The 26,989-nt window shown below is 29.5% G+C and overlaps 2 protein-coding genes across 2 annotated transcripts in view; one reads left to right on the plus strand and one right to left on the minus strand.

Moving 5' to 3' along the window:
• LOC142220634 (aquaporin AQPcic-like) overlaps positions 1–7,388 on the minus strand; it is an 81,712-nt gene extending 74,324 nt beyond the window's left edge. Inside the window, exon 1 of the mRNA XM_075289870.1 lies at positions 7,049–7,388. The gene's annotated coding sequence lies outside the window, so the exon portion shown is untranslated. The remainder of the gene's footprint in view (positions 1–7,048) is intronic.
• Positions 7,389–25,763: 18,375 nt separating this feature from the next.
• Positions 25,764–26,512, plus strand: LOC142223697 (uncharacterized). The gene is made up of 2 exons (XM_075293557.1): positions 25,764–25,880; positions 25,947–26,512. The coding sequence occupies exons 1-2, from the start codon at positions 25,764–25,766 to the stop codon at positions 26,421–26,423; spliced, it is 594 nt and encodes a 197-aa protein (XP_075149672.1). The 3' UTR covers positions 26,424–26,512.
• The last annotated feature ends 477 nt before the right edge of the window (positions 26,513–26,989 follow it).

Below are 26,989 nucleotides of genomic sequence, written 5' to 3' on the forward strand. Positions count from 1 at the left end.
TTTAATAAGATACATTTTACAGTTCAAAATTTAATATACTACAATGTAATGTTGAACATTTTTTCGAAATCTTCCGAACGTATCTGGAATATATGTAAAAAAAACAAAAAAAACTTCGGTCGAAGCAGGGATCGAACCCACGACCCTTGGCATACAAGTCGGACGTAGCAACCACTGCTCCACGGTGCCAAACTAAATGTTTGTTTCTGTTAAATAAACTTTGCTTATTCGGTTCGTGGGCGCCGCAAGCTATGCTATATAAATATAACTCATATGGATATTTATCTATTGATGACCATAACAGGTACATAGCTCAGTGGTTAGTGTGTTGGCTTACAAAGTGCATGGTCCGCGGTTCGATTCTCCGTCCAGGCGAAAGGTAAAAAAAAAATTTTAAAATTTATAAAATCGTATAATTTCTTCTACATTGTTGGTATTACAGGAAAAGGTGTTAAGAACTAAAAAACCTTGTGGATGTGAGAAAGATGTGAGGGAAAATGCAATTAGCAAGAAAACAATGCTTTTTTTTGAGTTTGTCTTTATGAAATTGTTTTTACATCCTGGAAAAGAATAAACGTTTATCACAAAAAGTATATACTTTTCTTCCAAATACACTTCCTTACAGCGAAAAGCAAATGAAAAACGAACTTTGTTTGTCTAAAAATTCGTTTGGGAGGAAAGAATTATTTTTTTGCGTGTAGAAGCTGCAATTTTCATCTAATTTGCTTAAAATTTACTTTATGATCTATTTTTAGATCAATGTCTCAATATTACTTCCTTGTAGACCAATCTTCTGATTTGATTTCGCGAACCGATAGACACCGCAATTTTCACTTGACGTGCCTACAATTTATTTTGGGCACATAAATGACACTTAATATCTTTAATCTTAGTGTATATTTTGATACAGCACCCAAAATGAGGAATTAAAATATAAATCTACAGAGTTTAGGACTCGAATGATAGGAAAGGAGAAATTTTCATATGATTTTCTTGAACATAAATTTAAGATTTCCTCTAAAAATTAAACAAACAAAAATTCAAAATCTTATGTTACAAAATTCAAATTTAACTTCAGAGAGAGAGAGAGAGAGAGAGAGAGAACTTCAGAGAAGGTTATGTTCCCTCTAATTTAAAATGCTAAGAAAATTGTTGTATGCCTTCCACGGTGGTGGGTACTTAAGATTCGACCGGACAGAACTTTAGACCGTCTATACTTGTTTTTTTTTCTAATCTGATGTTTTTCAGAGTATATACAAATTTACACATTTGAAAGAATTTTCTACAGCAAACAGCGATTGCAACAATTAACACAAAATTATCGGCTAATGTGATCTCGATTTGGATGTCCGTCCATCTATCTGTTTTATCTATACATTTATGCATTTTGCGGTCTTCGAAGAAACCATAATTGTTTCCCATATCGATCGACTGTCTAATCTTAGTGTCATATATTTATCGGAATTATTAAAGCATAATATCATATTTCATTACACGGAAATGGAATATCACATAACAAATTTTACGAAGTCATGTGTGAACAAAAAATTAAATGAATTGAGAATTGGAAAAAAGCGGAAATCGCCCAAGTAGTGTGGGTGTCTTAAAAATGGCTGAAAAAGATTAAATTGTGTCAAATTCGAAGACAATCCCTTATTAAATAAACGAATTATGACCCCACTTATCAGGCCATATTTATAGAGGCTATAACTAAATTTGATCTGATTTTTTCTAAATGCAATAGAGTTCGTCCTTGTGCCTTGTATATACGAAATTTAAAAATCATTTAATAATTGCGATCGAAATTTTGTGAAAAGCAACTACACGGACAGACGGATGAGCTAGATCAACATAGGAGGTGATTCCGTCTAAAATCAAACCATTATGGGGTTTAGGCTACACCTAGAGAAGGAATATGATCACCTCAACCATGTTTCGAGAGCAAAATGTTATTTTTGGACGGAGAAAATGTAACATGTTTGCCGCAACCATGTTATGTTCTCAAAAAGCATATGTCTGACTTCGGCAATCATGTATATGTTTGCCGAGAAAACAACATTTTTGCGACAAAAATGTTCCATGGTCACCGTCCAAAAATAACATTTTGCTCTCGAAACATGGTTGAGGTGATCATATTCCTTCTCTGCGTGTACAAAAGCAAAATTGTCATTTTCTTTATAATCATTTGTATACCCTCCACCGTAGGATGGGGGTATATTAACTTTGTCATTCCGTTTGTAACACATCGAAATATTGTTCTAAGACCCCAAAAAGTATATATATTCTGGGTCGTGGTGAAATTTTGAGTCGATCTAAGAATGTGGAAACAAACTATAGACTTGAAACTTGGCATAAGTAGTTGTTACTGATGTAGGTCGGATAGTGTTGAAAATAGGTCATATTGGAAAACTTTTACGTATAGGCCCCATATAAACCGACCCCAGATTTGGCTTGCGGAGCCTCTTAAAGAAGCAAATTTCATCAGATCCGGTTGAAATTTGGTACGTGGTGTAAGTATATGGTCCCTAACAACCATGCAAAAATTGGTCCATATCGGTCCATAATTATATATAGCCTGCATATAAACCGATCCCCAGATTTGACCTACGGAGCCTCATGCATGTATTCATCCGATCCGGTTAAAATTTGATACGTGGTGTTAGTATGTTGTCTGTAACAACCACGCAAAAATTGGTATATATAGGTCCATAAATATATATAGCCCCAGTATAAACCGATCCCCAGATACAACCTCCGGAAAAATTGGTCCATATTGGTCCATAATTATATATAGCCCCCATATAAACCGTTCCCCAGATTTAACATCCGGAGCCTCTTGGAGAAGCAAAATTCATCCGATCCGGTTGAAATTTGGAATGTGCTGTTAGTAACATATATGGCCGCTAATAACCATGCCAAAATTAGTCCATATCGATATATAGTTATATATAGCCAATCCCCAATCACATAAAAATTGGTCCAAATCGGTTCATAATCATGGTGGCCACTTAAGCCAAAAAAAAATCTACAAAAATTTTATTTCTACAGAAAATTTTGTCAAAAGTTTATTTCTTTAGAAAATTTGGTCAAAATTTTATTTCTATAGAAAATTTGGTCAAAATTTTATTTTTATAGAAAATTTGGTTAAAATTTTATTTCTATAGAAAATTTTGTGAAAATTTTATTTCTATAGAAAATTTTGTAAAAATTTTATTTCTATAGAAAATTTTGTAAAAATTTTATTTTTATATAGAAAATTTTGTAAAAATTTTATTTCTATTGAATATTTTGTCAAAATTTTATTTCTATAGAATATTTTGTCAAAAATTTTATTTCTATAGAAAATTTTGTAAATTTTTTTGTTATATAGAAAATGTTGTCAAAATTTTATTTCTATAGAAAAGTTTGTTAAAATTTTATTTCTATAGAAAATGTTGTCAAAATTTTATTTCTATAGAAAATTTTGTCAAAATTTTAATTTTATAGAAAATTTGGTTAAAATTTTATTTCTATAGAAAATTTTGTGAAAATTTTATTTCTATAGAAAATTTTGTGAAAATTTTATTTCTATAGAAAATTTTGTAAAAATTTTATTTTTATATAGAAAATTTTGTAAAAATTTTATTTCTATAGAATATTTTGTCAAAATTTTATTTATGTAGAATATTTTGTCAAAATTTTATTTCTATAGAAAATTTTGTAAAAATTTTATTTTTATATGGAAAATTTTGTCAAAATTTTACTTCTATAGAAAATTTTGTAAAAATTTTATTTCAATAGAAAATTCGGTCTAAATTTAATTTCTATAGAAAATTTGGTTAAAATTTTATTTCTATAGAAAATTTTGTGAAAATTTTATTTCTATAGAAAATTTTGTAAAAATTTTATTTTTATATAGAAAATTTTGTAAAAATTTTATTTCTATAGAATATTTTGTCAAAATTTTATTTCTATAGAATATTTTGTCAAAATTTTATTTCTATAGAAAATTTTTTAAAAATTTTATTTTTATATAGAAAATTTTTCAAAATTTTATTTATTTAGAAAGTTTTGTCAAAATTTTATTTCTATAGAAAAGTTTGTCATAATTTTTTTTTTCTATAGAAAATTTTGTCAAAATTTTAATTCTGTAGAAAATTTGGTCAAAATATTATTTTTATAAAAAAATTTGTCAAAATTTTATTTCTGTAGAATATTTTGTCAAAATTTTATTTCTATAGAAAAGTTTGTCATAATTTTATTTCTATAGAAAATTTTGTCAAAATTTTAATTTTATAGAAAATTTGGTCAAAATTTTATTTTTATAAAAAATTTTGTCAACATTTTATTTCTATAGAATACTTTGTCAAAATTTTATTTCTAAAGAAAATTTTGTCAAACTGAATTATATACGTATTTAATCGGGTTTTTTGTTTAATAATAATATACGGTATATGGACTAACTTACAATTTAGAAGACTTTGTTAAAAAGTTTTGAGATATCTTGCCATCAGCAAGATTTACCGCAACCCAATTAATTCGATTGTGGATGACAGTCTTTAGTAGAAGTTTCTATGCAATAAATGGTGGATGGTACATAAGATTCGGCCTGGCCGAACATACGACCGTATATACTTATTTTATTTAATACACTCAAAAAATTGTCAAAAGGAAGGAAAATTTTAACTAAACTGTATTACAAGCGTAGATGTCACGCGGATTTCACAAATGTACGCAAAATAATTTTCGACAAATTCAAGAAAATTTATTAGATATAATTAATAATTAAAGAAAATTTTATAGTTTGAAGGAAAAAATTGCAATAATGCCATACGAAGTTTCAGATGGGCGCATTATTGGTAAAATTTACAAATTTTAAGAAATTCTGAACTATTTTGTGGAAACATGAATTTAGTTAATCTTTATGCTTCATTTGTGTATAAGTTTTTAAATTATTTAAATCATGGAAACTTTCTTAAAAAGTAATAATTCTATGAACTAAAAGAGAGTTAAATCGGCTTTAGTGAAATATAGGGTTCACTTTTTTTTTAGTGTACCCTCCGCCATAAAACCAGGAAAGAATACGATTGTAACACACACAAAAGCACCATTACAACACACACATACCTATACCCAGCTAGCATTTTTGTCGTTTTTTAAGCACTTTCGAGTCTTTTTCGAGTCTACTTGGCGATTAAAAAGGCAGAATATGAGCTCATTTTATTAACATAAAAGACTCTTTTGTCGGGAGAAAAACGTGACTGCCCGCGACTCTTCTTTATAAATCATTTATGACTCTTCTTCTATATTATTTTAGAGTCTTTTTCGACTCATTTTCTAATAGCATTAAAGTCTTTTTTGAATCGTTTTTTGATCAGTTTTAGTCTTATTATACCTCATCTGCGATTCTTTTTCGAGTCGTTTTTCAATTATGATTATAATCCCTTACGAGTATTTAATGGATCACATATTACTCTATTTATGAGTCACTTATGAGTCATTTAATAGTCATATTTCTAATCGCAAATGACTCTTCTAAGTGCATTTTTGAGTCGGTTTTCTGAACCCTTTCCCTTTAATTAATAATACGTGTTTTTTTTATTAATATAAATATTTATTATTAATATTTGTATTATAATTATTTTAATTAAAATACTTAGTATTTAATAACAAAATTATAAATAACAATCATTTGTTAATATTTCTTTAAATGAAAAAAAAAACAATTAATTTTAAATTAAATAAAAAAATATATATACTTAATCACTTCTTTTCGTTTTTGTCAAACGATCCTTAGCATGGACAAAATGTTTTTGTAATACGACATTCATTTCCCTGTCTGTCGTTTCGTATTTAAGATGACATATATCTAAAAATATATAAGTGATTTTCTTGTAATAAAATTTAATTATTATTTGTATTATAAATATTTACTTACTTTTAATTAAAGTTATTATGAAAGATTTTTCAGCACTGGGCGTAGTGCTAGTCCCCTTCCAGCCATATAATGTAGCCAGTTCATCGGAATATACTTTCCGAACTGAATATCTTAAAAATTGTGCGTGTCCTTCTACGCCGGTTTTTGCTGTAACCTCTTTCTAAAAAATGTAAACAGTGTTAAGAAAAATTATAAATTATCAATTTTATTTGTTAGTTTGTTTCGTCGTCTTTCATACTTACAATTTGTTTCAGCTTTTCTTCATTTTCCTGTAGCAAATTCTAAAATTCATTTAAATCGTTTTTATTATTAAATGGAAGTTTCTGACAATATTATAGAGATTGCCCCGTTAAAATTGTGATTTAAATAAAAAAAAAACACTTGCAATAAATCTGTAAAATCATTATTTGATCACCAAAAGTACTCGAAGATGACTCCTTTAGACGATTTTAAATCGAACACATTTTATGCCCATTAGCGCGAGTCATTTTCGTGCCATTTTTTGGTCCCGTAACTGTTTAAGCAGTTTTTGATTACCAAAAGTACTCGAAGATGACTCCTCTAGACGGTTTTTGTTAGATTTTTGTTATTTTTTGTTGTATTTTATAACGAACTCATTTTACGCCCATTAGCGCGAGTCATTTTCGTATCGTATTATAATCACATAACTGACATAGCAGTTTTTGATCTCCTAAGGTACTCGAATATGACTCATTTACATGATTTTTGTTAAAACAATCACCCAAATGCTAGCTGGGTATAAGCCTCTTTAGTTATTCATCGATGTATATGAAGAACAAAATTTTATACAAAGTTTTCGTCTGCAAAAAAAATATGTTTTTTAAGAGCAAATAAAAAAAGTTTAGATACCATCATTGCATCAATTGCTCTTAAAGAAACTACTTTAGATTAAAAAGGAATTTCGTTTGTCTAAAAGTTCATTCCCGAGGGAAGTATTTTTTCCTTGGGTACACACTGGACAAACATGGGTGTGTTGAAAATGTAACAAATTTTGCTACAAAAACAAATCCTATCATACTTTTTGCCTTTGGAATATGATTGCTACAAACATATTTCTTCTATGCGTAATCAATATAACATAGACATAAGAAACCAAAATATATTACTTACCCTAAAAATCTCCAAGATGTGATCAATCAAATCTCTTTACAAGGATTTAAACAAAATGTTTTTTTTTTATTCGCAAAAAAATATAACTTTTTTATTTAAAAACAGTTTTAATATCGTTGTTCAAACACAATTTTTTAATTTTTAATAATTTTTTTTGTAATTATTTAAATATGTGTACGTATATGTTTATTTATATACTAATAAAAATTCTTATTTAGTTTTTGTTTTTCATAAATAAAATTGTAAAACATTTATCATTTTATCAAGCAACGTATAGGCATTGACAGTGATGTTCTGTTTTCAATTTCTACTTGAACTTGCACTTTTTCCTACGCGTGTGATTATTTTTACAAGACACTCACTTAGCACGGTTTAAAATCGAGTGAAAGGCGTCAATCTTTTACACAGCATATTAACAGATAAACGAATCAAGTGCCAGTAGCTAGAACACTGACGACGTGGTTGGTGGTTCTCTCATTAGCCAGCAATGAGTAAACGGCCTTGTATTAACTTGGCTAAAATCAATGTAATGCAAGGCGCCAGTATGCAATAACCACCTGTAAGACCTGTTGAAAAAAAAGTAAAATAAACAAAAACAAAATTATAATAATTACAAAATTATATTCAAATCAAATGTGATTAAATATTGATGTTCTCCTCTGATGAATCTGCAATGTGGTTTTTACTTAACAAAATGTTAGTGACAATGACTTATATACTCTCCCACTCTCTTTCTCTGTTAAGCTAACAGAAGAGATCAAAAATCAAAATAACTGTCGAAACAATAGCTACACACTAATGCATACACATATGGAGTTATCAGTTATTAACTGTTCAAAATTCAAAATTTCCAAAATTAAAAAAAAAAATAACGGAAATGGTGTTTAGATTTGGCAAATATTATTAATTGATTGACGATGTCAATCAATGGCACAAGACTTGTCGATTAATTTAACAGAATTGAATGTTAAATTCTTTTGTAATTCTGTCATTCTTCGATCTATGATGGTCTTTAGACGCCTTATAGAAACTATGCTCGGCACTTGGATCTTCTTCTTTTTAAAATTTTTCTTTTTTTTCAACGCCACTTTGTTTAAAAGTTTTTTTTTGGAAGATTGTCAATATCATCTCTCTATTACGCTCTCTATCACTCAAGTGCCCGTGTATGCAATGAACCACAAATAAATTTTGTAAAATTACTTTTTTAAGTGATCGTATTTGAGTGCAATAATTATTTTCTTTTGGCAAGAGAAACATGAACAAAGATTCAAAGTTCATTGAATTCTTGCCACAGACCATAAAACGCCGCCACCCATACTCATTTGAAATAATTCAAAAAATATTTTTTGTTAAAGTTTTCATAATTAGAATATAGTATTTTTAGAACATTTTGTTATTTGTTATTTTTTTTTTGTATTTTTATTTTATGTTAGTATAACAGCGAAAAGCTTTGTTCTCTATGATGGCTAAAGATATTGTCTAGAAAAAAAAGCGGTCTTTTTAGATATAAAAGAAAGCTTTATATAAAGTTCTTGACCACAATCGGAAATTTAACGGAAATTCAAATTTAAACACGAAAGAAATAATTAAAAAAAATGGAACAGAATACACTGAAAAAATGGTTTGTTTTCAGAGAAACGAAATTTTAGATAAATAAAGTATTCTTTTTATGTTTAAAAAAATCTTTAAGAGGAAATAAACATATTATTTCCCTCGCTAAGAAATATGGCTACACTCGACTTTTCGAATTTTTATACCCTCCACCATAGGATGGGGGTAAAGGGTGATACGGTCAAAATTTGGTATATAAAACGCGTATAAATCGGTGAAATCGTTTATTTAAAAAATCAAATTAAATTTCTTTTTCAAGTTCAATTAGTATACAATTCAGGAAAAATATTCAGTTAGGCTTTCGCTTTTCCAAATCCGAATTGCCGGGCCTCACGCTTGACACCTGCCATCAGATTTTGTACAGCCACCTTGTCCACCTTCTTCGCCGCAGAAAGCCAGTTTGCCTTGAACTGCTGCTCGTCCTTAGCAGTTTTTTTGGTCTTCTTTAGGTTCCGCTTGACAATAGCCCAGTATTTCTCAATTGGGCGGAGCTCTGGCGTGTTGGGAGGGTTCTTGTCCTTGGGAACCACCTGCACGTTGTTGGCGGCGTACCACTCCATGGCCTTTTTACCGTCATGGCAAGATGCCAAATCCGGCCAAAACAGTACGGAACAACCGTGTTTCTTCAGGAAAGGCAGCAGATGTTTATTCAAACACTCTTTCACGTAAATTTCTTGGTTGACAGTCCCGGAAGCTATGAAAATGCTGCTTTTCAAGCCACAGGTACAGATGGCTTGCAAAACCAGATATTTCTTTGCGAACTTTGACAGTTTTATGTGCTTGAAAATATCTGCTACCTTTCCCCTTCCTTTTGCCGTATAAAACTCCTGTCCTGGAAGCTGCTTGTAGTCGGCTTTGACGTAGGTTTCGTCGTCCATTACCACGGAGTCAAACTTCGTCAGCATCGTCGTGTACAGCCTCCGGAATCGCGCTTTGGCCGTCGTATTTTGTTTATCATCGCGATTTGGAGTCACTACCTTCTTGTAAGTCGATAGTCCGGCTCGTTTTTTGGCTCGATGCACGGTTGTAGACGATACACCCAGCTTATTTGCGGCATCTCGGAGGGAGATGTTAGGGTTTCGCTTGAAACTACTGGCAACTCTCTTTGTCGTCTCAGCGGCTTCCGGTTTTCGATTCCCCCCGATCCAGACTTCCTGACTGTCGACAAACGTTCCCCAAACACTTTAATTACATTTGTAACGGTTGATTTGGCAACTTTTAGCGATTTTACCAGCTTTGCGTGCGAGTAGCTCGGATTTTTGATACGCTGCTCTTCTTGCTTGGACGGCATTTTGACAACTGAAGAGTGAATTCCAAAATCAAAATAGGAGCAACATTCTACACACACACCTTCAAAATGAGGGGTGTTCAGGTTTTTTAAATGCAAAATTGAAAGAAATACGTCAAGTTTATATTGACCAAATTTTGACCGTATCACCCTTTACATAAACTTTGTCATTCCGTATGTAACACATCGAAATATTGCTCCCCCATAAAATATATACAGTGACTCACATAAATATTGGCACACCAAAAAATTTTGGTTACAAATCACATTTTAAAAGAGATATGAAGCTATTTTAAATTAAAAATATTTTAATTTTAATTATGCGTTTTTTATTTTAGAAAAATTTTAGTTCTTTCAATATTTAAATAATAAAAAATAAAAAATACACATATTTTGAGGAACAAAAGTATTGACACAGGTAGTTCTAAATTAGTTTTATGGTACATTTAGCACTTTTTGGGCATTCCTTTTTGTTTGATAACAGCACCAAGCAGCCTAGACAATGAATGGTCTAATTTTTTTGTTTTATTTGGACCTATATTCCCCCATTCTTCCATCAACACTATACCAAATTTCATCAAAATCGGTTAATAAAAGTGGCCTGAATACATGGTCAGGCGAACGGACACCAAGGGCTAAACAGACTCAGGAGATGGTTCTTAATCGCTCGGTATATATTTTATGGAGCTTAAAATAAATATTTTTCGTATGCACATTTTTTCGCAGACACCTTGACCACTATGTTTAGGGTGCTGTGCCAATATTTATGTGCGGCACTGTATATTCTGGGTCGTGGTTAGATTCTGCGTCGATCGTCCGTCCGTCTGTTGAAATCACGCTAACTTCCGAACGAAACAAGCTATCGACTTGAAACTTGGCATAACCCGATGTATCAGACTCACTTAAATAGACTATTCAGTCCATTGTGATACCACATTGGTGAACTTCTCTCTTATCACTGAGTGCTGCCCGATTCCATGGTAAGCTCAATGACAAGGGACCTCCTTTTTATAGCCGAGTCCGAACGGCGTTCCATATTGCAGTGAAACCACTTAGAGAAGCTTTGAAACCCTCAGAAATGTCACCAGCATTACTGAGGTGGGATAATCCACCGCTGAAAAACTTTTTGGTGTTCGGTCGAAGCAGGAATCGAACCCATGACCTTGTGTATGCAAGGCGGGCATGCTAACCATTGCACCACGGTGATGTAGATCGGATGGTATTGCAAATGGGCCATATCGGACCACTTTTACGTATAGCCCCCATATAAACCGATCCCCAGATTTGTTTTGCGAAGCCTCTTGGAGGAGCAAAATTCATTCGATCCGGTTGAAATTTGTTACGTGTTGTTAGTATATGGGATGTAATAATTATGCCAAAATTGGTCCATATCGATTCAAAATTATATATAGTCCCCCATATAAACCGATCCCCAGATTTGACCTCCATAGCCTCTTGGAGGTGCACAATTTATCCGATCCGGTTGAAATTTGGTACGTGGTGTTAATATTTGGGGTCTATGAGCCATGCAAAAATTGGTTCATACCGATTCCGTTGAAATTTTTTTAAATATGTCCATATCGGTCTATAGTAATATATATAGCCCTCATATAAACCGATCCCCAACCACCCAAAAATTGGTCCATATCGGTTCATAATTGTATATAGCCCCCATATAAAGCAGGGATCCGGAGCGGAGCGGAGCGGAGCGTGGAGCGGAGCGGAGCAAGCCCTTTTTTTGCCGGAGCGGGAGCGGAGCGGGAGCGGTATTTCTAAAACCCGGAGCGGAGCGGGAGCGGAGCGGTTTCCAAATGAAAAACCGCTCCGCTCCGAATAAAATATTACTTGAATGAAATGTGTAACTTTGAAATTACACTGTGTAGGTAATTTCAAATTTAGCTAGTACTTAGCGTAGTGTGAGTAAACGTTTAAAATGTACGATATGTATTTTTGTACGTACGTACATTGGGGAAAACACAACGTGTTTTTTAGTAATTGTTTTCAAAAACGGCAAATGTCAAAATATATATCTAGTATGTGTTGTAAAAGTAACAACACTACTTTCGATCAATTTCATCCCGTATTACTACAAAGATGTTTGTAATGAACGTCGAATAAATGCAATTAAACGATCTTATTTATATTTAATTTTTTAGTTTTCTACACTGAAAAAAATATTGTCGTGAAGTCAAAGATTCCATGTCCTTAGAATAAGAATGCAAATTTGCTTAACATGGAAGACGCATTTCTCTAAAATAAAGTTTTTTCCTCGTCCAAAAGTCAATAAACTTTTGAATGAAGTTGTAATGTCCTTATAATTAAGTGATTTTACTTAAAAATGTGTATCATAACATGAAAGATAAAATTTTTGAGGTAAGGTCAACGTGACTTTAATAATTAAGAAAAATTCTTTAAAATTAATAAAATTGTCTTTAAATTTGTTTCCTTTTTGCATCTTGCCTACAAAGCAAAAAATCGTTAAAAAATAACACATGTTTTTCAACACTTTATTTTAAAGACGCTTTTTACTTGAAACATAGCATAATTGTCTACTGGAAGTCGAGTCTTAATATGGAAAAAAAATAACTCGTTAACTCGTTTTTAAAGGATTTTGATAACAACTGACGAAAAAAAAATCTAAAAAAATTAAAAATTAACATTTGCTTCCTAGAAACAAGTACATAACCCCCAAATTTAAAAGAGAATTACGTCTTTAAAGTATCCTTACTTGTATTCTCCGCTTCTTTGGCTCGGAATTAATACCCAAACTGTTAAAGTAAAGACAAAATCTTTGGAACCGGGCATGCTTTTTTTCATTCACATTTGCTTTACTATTGTACTATATCCTAGCATTCTCTTATTTCTGATATTAGTTCTCGAAAATTTAATCAATATTATGGATAGTTTCAATTTTGGTTGAAAAATGTGCGCATATACATTTATTATACAATAAAGGGGAAAAAAGCGAAATTAGGTAACACTAGATCTGAGTAAGAATATTCGTAGGTATACCACGGACTGATGTCGATGGAGGTTGTTGAAAACATAAACATACACACACACATTACAAATATAACAAAACCTCTTCTCTACGTCTGTTGCAAAACAAAAAAAAACTTTCGGAGAGTAGTTACCAGGGATGGAAAATAAAATTTTTAAGAAAGTACAAAAAAGGTATTTTTTTGAACGAAAAAGTACTTTCCACCAAATTTCAACAAAAATTCCATTGGAAGATTATTGTCACGAGCTCCTTTAAACTGAATTTTAAAGAAAATAAAATTTTGCTTGTCATCTCCTCAATTTTAAATATTTTTTTAGTTTTATATCCGCTTACAAAGACTATCGTAGTATTGTAATCACGGTTGCCTCAGTTGTACTTCATATATTTTGACACAATTTTCTATAGAAATAAACTTTTGGAAAAGTTTTCTATAAAAATACAATTTTGTCAAAATTTTCTATAAAAATTAAATTTTGAAAAAAAAATCTATAAAAATAAAATTTTGACAAAATCTTCTATAGAAATAAAATTTTGACAAAATTTCCTATAGAAATAAAATTTTCTATAGAAATAATATTTTGACAAAATTTTCTATAGAAATAAAATTTTGACAAAATTTTCTATAGAAATAAAATGTTGACAAAATTTTCTGTAGATATAACATTTTGACAAAATTTTCTATAAATATAAATTTTTTAAAAAATTTTCTATATTAAAATTTTGACAAAATTTTCTACCGAAATAAAATTTTGGCAAAATTTTCTATAGATATAAAATTTTGACAAAATTTTCTGTAGATATAACATTTTGACAAAATTTTCTATAAAATAAAATTTTTAAAAAATTTTCTATATTAAAATTTTGACAAAATTTTCTATAGAAATAACATGTTGCCAAAAAATAAAATATAATTTTGGCAAAATTTTCTGTACAAATAAAAGTTTGACAAAACTTTCTGAAGAAATACATTTTTGCAAAATAATATTATTTGGTTCGCATTATTTTAACAAGCGATCGATAACTTCTCATCTCGAAAGTGTTCTTTTACAAAATCGGGAAGAATCCCCCATGAACTTGTCTGTTTGGCCAAATTTTTAAAATACTATTAGCAAATAAGTATGTTAAAAAAATTCTCAAAATCTTAAAAAATTTTGTCAAAACTTGTATTTGTACAATAAATCTGAAATAGGCTCAAAAATGTCTATACAAAAGGTACTAAATCATTCGCGGGGTACTACGGTACTGACCAGGGTGAAAAAGTATTGAAAAAAGTACTATAGTACTGCATTTTCCATCCCTGGTAGTTACTTCTACTCTGTGTATAGACTTTCAATTCCAATCAGCGTTGCCGTTTTGGTCCGATCGGACCAAAATTGGTCCAAAAGATTTCTAATTTTTAAATTTGGTCCGATGGTCAGACCAAACAGAATTTGGTCCATTTTGGTCCATTTTCATAAATTTGGTTTCTATCACATATTAAATAGTAGATGGTGCACCGCAAAGAATATTGTCGGGAGGCCAAATATTTCACCTGCTTAAAATACGAATTTTGCTTAGAATAGAAGACGTATTTCTCTGAAAAAAAGTTTTTCCTTGTCTAAAAGTCTCTAAACTTTTCAATAAAGTCTGTTTGTCCTTATAGCTCAGTGATTCGACATAAAAATGTGTATCCTAACATGAATGCAAATTTCGTTTTAATGAAGTCAAAATGGATTTAATATTTCTGAAAAAATCTTCAAAATAAATAAAATATTTCAACACATTGTTTTAAAGTCATTATACCCTAAACCACATAGTGGTTAGGGTATAATAAGTTTGATCTGCCAAAAAATGTGCCTACAAGAAATATTGATTTTAGACCCCATAAAATATATACCGATCGACTCAGAATCACCTCCTGAGTCGATCTAGCGCTTGGCGTCCGTCCGTCCATCCGTCCGTCTGTCCATGTATTTGTTGTTCACAGGATTTCGGTCGCAATTATTAACCGATTTTGATGAAATTTGGTACAGGGAGTTTTTTTGGGCACAAGGACGAACGTTATTGAATTTGGAAGAAATCGGATCAAATTTAGATATAGCTCCCATATATATGTATTGCCCGATTTCGACAAATGGGTTCACGTTGCACTTTTTTACTAACCGATCGTCGTCAAATTTAGCACAAAATAATCTTCTGTATCACCCTTTAAGTCTGAACAATTCATCGAAATCGGTTCAGATTTACATATAGGTCCCATATATATGTATCGCCCGATTTTGTCAAATTATGTCATAAAACCCTTATTTATCAACCGATCTTACTCAAAGTTGGCGAAATGTAATCTTCTATAGCACTAACTATATGTGCAAAAAATCATCGAAATCGGTTCAGATTTAGCTATAGCTCCCATATATGTACCGCCCGATTTTTCTAAATAAAATAAAACTCAATTGAGCAAATAATACAATGTTTGTACTATAATTTTCTCGAAGAGGAGCGGAGCGGAGCGTGGAGCGGAGCGGAGCGATTTTTTTTTTCTCGGAGCGGAGCGAGGAGCGGAGCGGTTTTTTTTTCTCCGGAGCGGGAGCGGAGCGGAGCGAAAAAAATGGACCGCTCCGGATCCCTGATATAAAGCGACCCCCCATATTTCAATTCTGGCCCTCCAATTACCGCTCAAAAGTTCCTATCGGTTCGTAATTATTTATGGACTTCCCTATATATACCTTTTTTGTCTAATATATATCACGTATGGACTAACTTACAATTTAGAAGACGATGTTAAAAAGTTTTAGGATACCTTGCCATAGGTAAGTATTCCCACAACCCAAGTAGTTCGATTGTGGATGACAGTCTTTAGTAGAAGTTTCTTCCCAATCCACGGTGGAGGGTATATAAGATTCGACCTGACCGAACTTACGGCCGTATATACTTGTTTAAAATTAAAAAATCGAGTTTTTGAGTCTTTGAAAAAAAAAACACGTTTCTAAATTTTTCAAAATTAGACTTTCCAACCTTTCGATTTTTTCATTATTTCGACCTCCATACTTTTTTTTTTAATTTTTGGTTATGGACAGTGTTAACGTTGTGCCACATTACTGACATGTTTGCCACTTTAAAAAATTGCCAAATTAAACAAACACTTTTGTGTCAATTTTTTTAGTTTTTCCATTTTGTGCCATATTTTTTCAAATGTTGTGCCACTTTCTATGCCCTAAACTACATAGTGGTCAGGATATAATAACTTTGATCTGCCAAAAAAAACAAGAAGTGCCTACCAGAAATATTGATCAAAAACCCCATATAATATATATACTGGTCGATTCTGAATCACCTCCTGAGTCGATCAAGCCCTTGTCCGTCCGTCATACGTTTGGCAATTTTTAAGAGATTTCAATAAAATCTTAAAGGGTGTCAACTTTGCGCCAACTTTGACGACGATCGATTGTTAAAAAGCGCATTGTGACTCTGTTTGTCGAAATAGGCGATATGTATATATGGAAGCTATATCTAAATTTGATCCGATTTTTTTTCACATACTATAGCGTTCGTCCTGGTTCGAACACTCTGTACCAAATTTTATCAAAATCGTTTATTAAATGCGACCGGAATTCTGCGAACACCAAATACATGGACGGACGAACGGACGGCAAGGGCTAGATCGACTCAGGAGGTGATTCTTAGTCGATCGGTATATATTGTCGAAATAGGGCGATAGATCGACTCAGTCGATCGGTATATATTTTATTGGGTCTAAAATCAATATTTCTGGTAGGCAGCATTTCTTGGCAGATCAAAGTTATTATGGCCTCGGCTCTATGGTTTTTTTTTTCAAACTCAAACAAATCGTTCGATAGGCACAAAATATTTAGTCGACAAAAATTCGACAATTGTTTCTAGCATATTTTTTCTTATTGATTATGACCTACTAAACACGAAAATGATTAAAAAATTTTCTGTCGATTGGTTTTCGAGATATAATTTTTTTAATTTTTTTTAATTTTTGGAGGTACACCTACAATTTTGAGCAAATCTTTCGTTTTCTTTGACCTTTTTGATCCTAATACTACTCAAATTAAAGAAAATTGAGCCGTCTACAACTCATTTTTTAAAAATCATTTTCGTGTTTAGTAGGTCATAATCAATAAGAAAAAATATGCTAGAAACAATTCACAGAGAAAAGTTTGTTATTTGTTGCCTAGTGTAATGTAACGAGAAAATGATAATTTTTCTTCTTCAAATCTTGAATATCCTTAAGGAAAAACACCCAAGACAGGCGTCGATGCCAATCAAAACCAGACGACATTGTGACAGACAACATTCCTTACTGATTTATGATTCCTAAACCGTGACCTTTAACTCTGAGAGTATAAGAATAAAACTAAAGAGACGGAAATGGTATAGCATGACATATGAACAAACGAATAGATGATGAAAAACATATGCAAGACCTCAAAAAAAATAAACCAAGTCAAATGGGGAAGATGTCTGATAAAGTTCATACAATGATTTTCATATTTCTTCAAATTTAAATCTACTTTAAGGATTTGAGGTTTTATAATCCTTTAAAGGACTTTTTGAAGATTTTTGCTTCTACTCGTAAGAAAACAAAAAAAAAAACTCTTAAGAGTTCGTTATGTGTGTGTGTTTTTTTTTTCATTGTTATGAAGTTTTTGTTCTCTTGCTTTTTTCATGGGAAATTTTTAATACCTTTACATATTCCTATGGTGCGGTTTTTAAAGATTTTCTTTGATAAATGACCCAAAAACCTGTGGTTATATTCTTGAACATTACTAATAACTCTTTACATATAATCCCTTGGTCGATTATGAAAATACAATTTTATCAAATATTTATATATGAGTAAAATATGACCCACACTAATATATACTTACATATGAAGCCCTGTCACAAGAAACTTTCATTGTAATAATACAACGTTTGGTTTAGGGATTGTAATGAGAATCAAAAAGTCGACTTTTTCAAAAATATTTATGAAAAAAAGTTGAAAACAAGTATATACGGCCGTAAGTTCGGCCAGGCCGAAGCTTATGTACCCTCCACCATGGATTGCGTAGAATCTACTGAAGACTGTCATTAAACTAAAAAGGTCGATTAAATACGTATATAATTAAGTTTAAAGTTTCTATAGAAATAAAAATTTGACAAAATAAAATTTCGACAACATTTTCTATAGAAGTAAAATTTGGAAAAAAAATTCTATAGAAATAAAATTTGGAAAAAAATTTCTATAGAAATAAAATTTGGAAAAAAATTTCTATAGAAATAAAATTTGGAAAAAATTTTCTATAGAAATAAAATTTTGACAAAACTTTCTATAGAAATAAAATGTTGACAAAATTTTCTATAGAAATAAAATGTTGACAAAATTTTGTATAGAAATAAAATGTTGACAAAATTTTCTATAGAAATAAAATTTTGACAAAATTTTCTATAGAAATAAAATTTGGAAAAAATTTTTTATAGAAATAAAATTTTGACCAAATTTTCTATAGAAATAAAATTTTGACAAAATTTTCTATAGAAATAGCATTTTGACAATGTTTTCTATAAAAAATAAAATTTTGGTAGATTATTTTTGGCTCGAGTGGCAACCATGATTATGAACCGATATGGACCAATTTTTGTGTGATTGGAGATCGGCTATAGATAACTATAGACCAATATGGACCAATTTTGGTATGGTTGTTAGCGGCCATATACCAACATCACGTTTCAAATTTGAACCGGATCGGATGAATTTTGCTCCTCCAAGAGGCTCCGGAGGTCAAATCTGGAGAACGGTTTATATGGGGGCTGTATATATAATTATAAACCGATATGGACCAATTCTGGCACGGTTGTTAGAGATCATATACAAACACCATGTTCCAAATTTCAACCGGATTGGATGAAATTTGATTCTCTTAGGGACTCCGCAAGCCAAATCTGGGAATCGGTTTATATGGGGGCTATATATAATTATGAACCGATGTGGACCAATTTTTGCATGGTTGTTAGAGACCATATACCAACATCATGTACCAAATTTCAGGCGGATCGGATGAAATTTGTTTCTCATTGAGGCTCCGCAAGCCAAATCTGGGGATCGGTTTATATGGGGGCTATATATAATTATGGACCGATGTGGACCAATTTTTGTATGGTTGTTAGAGACCACATACCAACACCATGTACCAAATTTCATCCGGATCAGATAAAATATACTTCTGTTAGAGGCTCCGAAAGCCAAATTTGAGCGTCCGTTTATATGGGGGCTATACGTAAAAGTCGGCCGATATGGACCAATTTTTTCACGGTTTTTAGAAACCACATACCAACACCATGTACCAAATTTCAGCCAGAACGGATAAAATATGCTTCTGTTAGAGGCTCCGGTGGGAGCCACCGTGGTGCAATGGTTAGCATGCCCGCCTTGCATACACAAGGTCGTGGGTTCGATTCCTGCTTCGACCGAACACCAAAAAGTTGTTCAGCGGTGGATTATCCCACCTCAGTAATGCTGGTGACATTTCTGAGGGTTTCAAAGCTTCTCTAAGTGGTTTCACTGCAATGTGGAACGTCGTTCGGACTCGGCTATAAAAAGGAGGTCCCTTATCATTGAGCTTAACATGGAATCGGGCAGCACTCAGTGATAAGAGAGAAGTTCACCACTGTGGTATCACAATGGACTGAATAGTCTAAGTGAGCCTGATACATCGGGCTGCCACCTACACCGAAAGAATTCTCTTCGTTAATTTTACGAAGAATTCTTCATTAACTATTCTTCGTGAATTTTTCATTAAAATAACGAAAATTTCATTCATTTTCGTAAATTTTACGAAGAACATTTTACGAATATACGAAACTTCTACGAAATATTCTACATTAACTTTTCTTCGTAAAAAGTTCGTACTTTTAACGAAACTTTCTTCATATTTCATGAATTTTGTGAAGAAGTTTTTACGAATATTTTACGAAACATTCTGCGTTAAAATTTCTTCATAAAAAGTACGAAACATTTTCTTTGAAATAACGAAGAAGTTTCATTGTAGTTTTAAAATTTCCGTTCGCGACATAAAATTGTCTTTTATAATGAGCTTGAGTGTATTCCTTTATTCTATTTGTTTATGCAAGTCTATGCTACTTCTCATTTGGGTGATAGAGCGCTATGAATAAAAGTGAAGCAATAAAACTAAAAATTATTAAAAAACTTAAGATGTAAAGTAGTGATGTCATTTTTCACACTTGTAACTACAACCAAATGCACTTTCGACTGTAAATGTTTTTCTAAAAGTTCGAACATTTTTGAAAAAAAAGTACGAAAATTTTTCATAAAAAGTACGAACATTTTTCATAAAAACTACGAAAGTTTTTCATAAAAAGTACGAAACATTTTCATAAAAAGAACGAAATTGTTTCATAAAAAGTACGAAGATTTTTCATAAAAAGTACGAAGATTCTTCATAAAAAGTACGAATTTTTTTCTTACAAAGTACGAAAATTTTGGAAGAACTTTTCTTCGTAAAAAGTACGAAATACTTCGTACTTTTAATGAAAAGTTTCTTTGGTTGTAAAACAATGACAAATTTCGTACTTTTAACGAAATTTTTCGTTCTTTTTACGAAGAAAATTCTTTCGGTGCAACCTAAACTAACCTAACCTAGAGGCTCCGAAAGCCAAATCTGAGAGTCCGTTTATATGGGGCCTATACGTAAAAGTGGACCGATATGGCCCATTTGCAATACCATCCGACCTGCATCAACAACAACTACTTGTGCCAAGTTTCAAGACGACAGCTTGTTTCGTTCGGAAGATAGCGTGATTTCAACAGACGGACGGACGGACATGCTTAGATCGACTCAGAATTTCACCACGACCCAGAATATACTTTATGGGTCTTAGAGCAATATTTCGATGTGTTGCAAATGGAATGACAAAGTTAATATACCCCCCATCCTATGGTGGAGGGTATAAAAACGAATATTTTACAAGTACACTCAGAAAACAGTTTACTTGGATCCAAAGAGTTTGACCTTCCCATATTAGCCATTGCACTACGGTGGCTCCAGCTCACTATAAAAAAAATTATGTCTTTTTTCTCATTGTTTTGGGGTTTCTCTTCTCCCTTATATGCTTATTTAAATCGATATCAATTAGGGAAAATTGTTGTATGAGTTTTTGTGTTTGTTTTGTATCATCAAAAACGGGATCAAATTATAAACTCATTTGTTTCGTTTGTTTAACATTTTTGAACTTTTGTGACTGTAACTTTTTAAACTCAAATTAATTTTTGGCACAACAACAAATCATCAAGTCATCGTCGGCTAAAGGCGTAAAATTTATTTTCAAAAACAAAAAGTTTTGAATTTCTCTTCCCACTAAAATGCCAATGACATGGAATACCATGATTTAGCTGTTTCTGTGTTCTTAGTATTCAAATATAAGGCATAAGGTTTGAAACTTGTGCGAGAAAGGAAACGGAAGTCTTTAAATTGGAAATAAAATCAACTTCCCACCATTACAAAGCAATTTTGGGTGACGAATAGTTAAATGTTTGAGTGTGTGCGCGTATGAGAGAACGGTAGAGAGAGAGAGGAAAGGGTTTGTTAAGAGTGATTTTGAAGTTTACATCCCATTTATTAGCTCTTTAATTAATTGTTTAAATATTTTGCTTTTCTGTGTGTGAAAAGGGTTTATTTAAATATTTCCCTCGAGTTCTTGAATGAAACCTTTCATTTAAAGGAAATTCATTCTAGTAGGCTATATGGCACAGAAAAAAGCAAACTGTTTTATGGTATAAATGAACTATCTCGTGCGAAAAGTGAAATAATTGAATTTCCACAATGCCTTTTTAAAACAAAAAAATTTAAGACCTTTTTAACTACCATTTATGAAATTTATTATTTCTGGTAAAGTTAAAACTTGAACTAAACGTAAAGAAACCAGTAACGGGTTCCAAATCACGACTACAGAGTGAATATCGTTAAAATTTTATTTCTATTGTAAATTCTGTCACAATTTTATTTCTATAGAAAATTTTGTCAAAATTTTATTTCTATAGAAAATTTTGTCAAAATTTTATTTCTATAAAACATTTTGTCAAATTTTTATTTCTATAGAAAATTTTGTCAAAATTTTATTTCTATGGAAAATTTTGTCAAAATTTCATTTCTATAGAAAATTTTGTCAAAATTTTAGTTCTAAAAAAAATTTTGTCAAAATTTTATGTCTATAGAAAATTTTGTCAAAATTTTATTTCTATCGATTTTTTTATTGTTTATTGTTTTATTTTTTTATTTTTTATTGTCAAATTTTTATTTCTATAGAAAATTTTGTCAAAATTTTATTTCTATAGAAAATTTTGTCAAAATTTTATGTCTATAGAAAATTTTGTCAAAATTTTATGTCTATAGAAAATTTTGTCAAAATTTTATTTCTATCGAAAATTTTGTCAAAATTTCATTTCCAAAAAAATTTTGTCAAAATTTTATTTTTATAGAAAGTTTTGTCAAAATGTTATTCCTATAGAAAATTTGGTCAAAATTTTATTTCTATAGAAAATTTTGTCAAAATTTTATTTCTATAGAAAATTTTGTCAAAATTTCATTTCTATAGAAAATTTGGTCAAAATTTTATTTCTAAAGAAAATTTTGTGAAAATTTTATTTCTATAGAAAATTTTGTCAAAATTTTACTTCTATAGAAAATTTTGTCAAAATTTTATTTCTATAGAAAATTGAGTCAAAATTTTATTCTTATAGAAAATTTGGTCAAAATTTTATTTCTATAGCAAATTGAGTCAACATCTTTTTTCTATAGAAGATTTTGTAAAACTTTTTTTGTTTCTGTAGAAAATTTTGGCAAAATTTTATTTCTATAGAAAATTTTGTTTAAAATTTATTTCTATAAAAAATTGTGTCAAAATTTTATTTCTATAAATTTTTTTTAGATAAAAAATTTTGTCAAAATTTTATTTCTATAGAAAATTTTGTCAAAATTTTATTTCTATAAAAAATTTTGTCAAATTTTTGTTTATATAGAAAATTTCGTCAAAATTTTATTTCTATGGAAAATTTTGTCAAAATTTTTTTCTATAGAAGATTTCGTTAAAATTTTATTTCTACTGAAAATTTTGTCAAAATTTTATTTCTATAGAAAACATTGTCAAAATTTTATTTCTATAGAAAATTTTGTCAAAATTTCCTTTGTATACAAAATTTTCTCAAAATTTTATTTCTATAGAAAATTGTGTCAAAATTTTATTTCTATAGAAAATTTTGTCAAAATTTTATTTCTATAGAAAATTTTGTCAAAATTTTATTTCTATAGAAAATTTTGTCAAAATTTTATTTCTATAAAAAAATTTTGTTTTTTTATATAGAAAATTTCGTCAAAAAATAGAAAATTTTTTTAAAATTTTATTTTTATAGGAAATTTTATCAAAATTTTATTTCTATAAAATATTTTGTAAAATTTTTGTTGATATAGAAAATTTCGTCAAAATTTTATTTCTATGGAAAAATTTTGTCAAAATTTTTTTCCGTAGAAGATTTCGATAAAACTTTATTTCTATTGAAAATTTTGTCAAAATTTTATTTTAATAAAAATTTTGTTTTTTATATAGAAAATTTCGTCAAAAAAATAGAAAATTTTGTCAAAATTTTATTTTTATCGTAAATTTTATCAAAATTTTATTTCTATAAAAACTTTTCTCAAATTTTTGTTTATATAGAAAATGTTGTCAAATTTTTGTTTATATAGAAAATTTCGTCAAAATTTTATTTCTATGGAAAATTTTTGTCAACATTTTTTTCTATAGAAAACATTGTCAAAATTTTATATCTATAGAAAATTTGGTCAAAATTTTATTTCTATAGAAAATTTTGTCAAAATTTTATTTCTACAGAAAATTTTGTCAAAATTTTATTTCTATAGAAAATTTTGTCAAAATTTTCTTTCTATTTTATTTCGATAGAAAATTTTGTCAAAATTTCATTTCTATAGAAAATTTTGTCAAAATTTTATTTCTATAGAAAATTAAACATTTTGTCAAAATTTTGTTTTTGTAGAAAATTTTGGCAGGATTTCATTTCTATAGAAAATTGAGTCAACCTCCTATTTCTATAGAAGATTTTGCAAAACTTTTCCTCTGTTAAACATTTTGTCCAAATTTTGTTTTTGTAGAAAATTTTGGCAAAATTTTATTTCTATAGAAAATTTTGTCAAAAATTTATTTCTATAGAAAATTGTGCCAAATTTTATTTCTATAGAAAATTTTTGCGAAATTTTTTTAGATAGACAATTTAGTCAAAATGTTATTTCTATAGAAAATTTTGTCAAAATTTTGTTTCAATAAAAAATTTTGTTTTTTATATAGAAAATTTCGTCACATAAATAGATAATTTTGTAAAAATTTTATTTTTATAGGAAATTTTGTCTATAACAAATTTTGTCAAATTTTTGTTTATATACAAAATTGGTCAAAATTTTATTTCTATAGAAAATTTTGTCAAAGTTTTATTTTTATGGAAAATTTTTGTCAAATTTTTTTTCTATAGAAGATTTCGTCAAAATTTTATTTCTATTGAAAATTTTGTCAAAATTGTATTTCTATAGACAATTTTGTCAAAATTTTATTTCTATAATTTTTTTTATTGCTTTTCTATTAAAGTTTTGTCAAAATTTTATTTTTATAGAAAATTTTGTCAAAATTTTATTTCTATCAAAAATTTTGTAAAATTTTTGTTTATATAGAAAATTTCGTCAAATTTTAATTTCTATAGAAAATTTCGTCAAAATTTTATTTCTATAGAAAATTTTTGTCAAAATTTTTTCTATAGAAAATTTCTTCGAAATTTAATTTCTATTCAAAATTTTGTCAAAATTGTATTTCTATTGAAAATTTGTTCAAAATTTTATTTCTATAGAAAATTTTGTCAAAATTTTTTCTCTATAGAAAATTTTGTCACAATTTTATTTCTATAGTAAATTTTGTCAAAATTTTATTTCTATAGAAAATTTTGTCACAATTGTATTTCAATAGAAAATTGTGTAAAAATTTTATTTTTTTAGAAAATTCTGTCAAAATATTATTTCGTTAGAAAATTTTTTCAACATTTTATTTTTTAGAAAATTTTGTCAAAATGTTATTTCTATAGAAAATTTTGTCAAAATTTTATTTCTTTGGAAAATTTTGTCAAAATATTATTTCTTTGGAAAATTTTGTCAATATTTCATTTCTTTAGAAAATTTTGTCAAAATTTTATTTCTGTAGAAAATGTTGTCAAAATGTTATTTCTATAGAAAATTTTGTCAAAATTTTTTCTTTATATAAAATTTTGTCACAATTTTATTTCTATAGAAAATTTTGTCAAAATTGTATTTTTATTGAAAATTTGTTCAAAATTTTATTTCTATAGAAAATTTGTCAAAATTTTTCTCTATAGAAAATTTTGTCACAATTTTATTTCTATAGAAAATTTTGTCAAAATTTTATTTCTTTGGAAAATTTTGACAAAAAATTATTTCTTTAGAAAATTTTGTCAAAATTTTATTTCTATAGAAAATTTTTGTCAAAATATTATTTTTTTAGGAAATATTGTCAAAATTTTATTTCTAAAGAAAATTTTGTGAAAATTTTAGTTCTATAGAAAATTTTGCCAAAATTTTAGTTCTTTGGAAAATTTTGTCAACATTTGTTTGATGGTGGGTAATAAAAATTCGGTCCCGCCTAACTTTTCCAAGTATTTACTTATTATTATATTTTTTTCCATCTCCCATTTTCTTATTAATTGATAAGAAATAAAATTCAACAATATAGAATATAATAAGGGTATGATAGATTATACCTTGGAGGCTGGCAAACAGTATCAATTGGAATACAGAGATTATCAATTAAAAATAAAAAATATGAAAATATTTACCACAACATTTATTTTCGCATTAACGCTGGTAAATTTCCATATAAAAAAATTCGTCAAAATTAATCACTACTAGAACTTCCTACTTTATTTATAGATATCACAAATTTCCGCCATACCATTTATACGAATACGTCGCAGTGATGAATTCGTTCAACGTTTTGAAAAATTGGGAGATTTATCCAAACGTTTGATACCACAAACGGAGACAGTGGTTAAAGCTACACTACCCAAAATACCCAAGTCGAATATCTACAATAAATATCGCATAGATTTACTGGGCTATTTGAATAGTGTAAATCTTTATCATAGTAAACGAGGACGTTGTTATGAAAAGTCATTTGATTTAATTGGAAAATATGCTGAACTAATGGAAAGATATGAAAAACGCAATGCTACACCTGAAGCGAAAATCGTACAGTCTTTGTTAAAGGAGTCCGGTAGTGAAGCACTTAATCGCGATTTGGAAGCTTGGATTGATGCTTATGAAAAATCTAATTTTGATGTAGAATCGGAAAATCTTAATTCTTCGGATACCAAGAAAGTTATGACACTTTTAGCTGAAATGTGTTAAAGTTTAGCTGACAATTGGATATTTAAATATATTTTGTTAAAATTGTTATTCTGTGGTATAAATAAAGTTCACGATACATATGATATTTATATCCATTCTCTTTGTGTAGAGATTTTTTTTGTCAAAATAAAATGCGTCATCTATGATGTGAATTCTACAAATGGTTGCAAAAAGGTGTAAGTGCTCCACCTTCACTAATATAAAAACAAGAAAACCGTGACTTAAAAAGTTACACACTTTTCTCTAAAAATCTTTGGATCCAAGTAAACTTTTTTTTTTGAGTGTAGAACAAGTATATACGGCCGTAAGTTCGGCCAGGCCGAAGCTTATGTACCCTCCACCATGGATTGCGTAGAAACTTCTACTGAAGACTGTCATCCACAATCGAATTACTTGGGTCGCGGTAACACTTGCCGATGGCAAGGTATCTTAAAACGTCCTAACACCGTCTTCTAAGTTGCAAGGTAGTCCATACGGGATATATATTAAACTAAAAAAGGCCGATTAAATACGTATATAATGAAGTTTGAAATGTCTATAGAAACAAAATTTTGACAAATTTTTTC

Source organism: Haematobia irritans, chromosome 1 (assembly GCF_050003625.1).
Source record: "Haematobia irritans isolate KBUSLIRL chromosome 1, ASM5000362v1, whole genome shotgun sequence".
Classification (NCBI taxonomy): domain Eukaryota; kingdom Metazoa; phylum Arthropoda; class Insecta; order Diptera; family Muscidae; genus Haematobia; species Haematobia irritans.

What these genes read in the sequence shown, in the direction of transcription:
- LOC142223697 (XM_075293557.1), top strand. Translation starts at nt 25,764, where the DNA reads ATGATAGATTATACCTTGGAGGCTGGCAAACAGTATCAATTGGAATAC. An exon ending in TTATTTTCGCATTAACGCTG is followed by an intron (nt 25,881 to 25,946) that starts GTAAATTTCCAT and finishes CTTTATTTATAG; the next exon opens with ATATCACAAATTTCCGCCAT.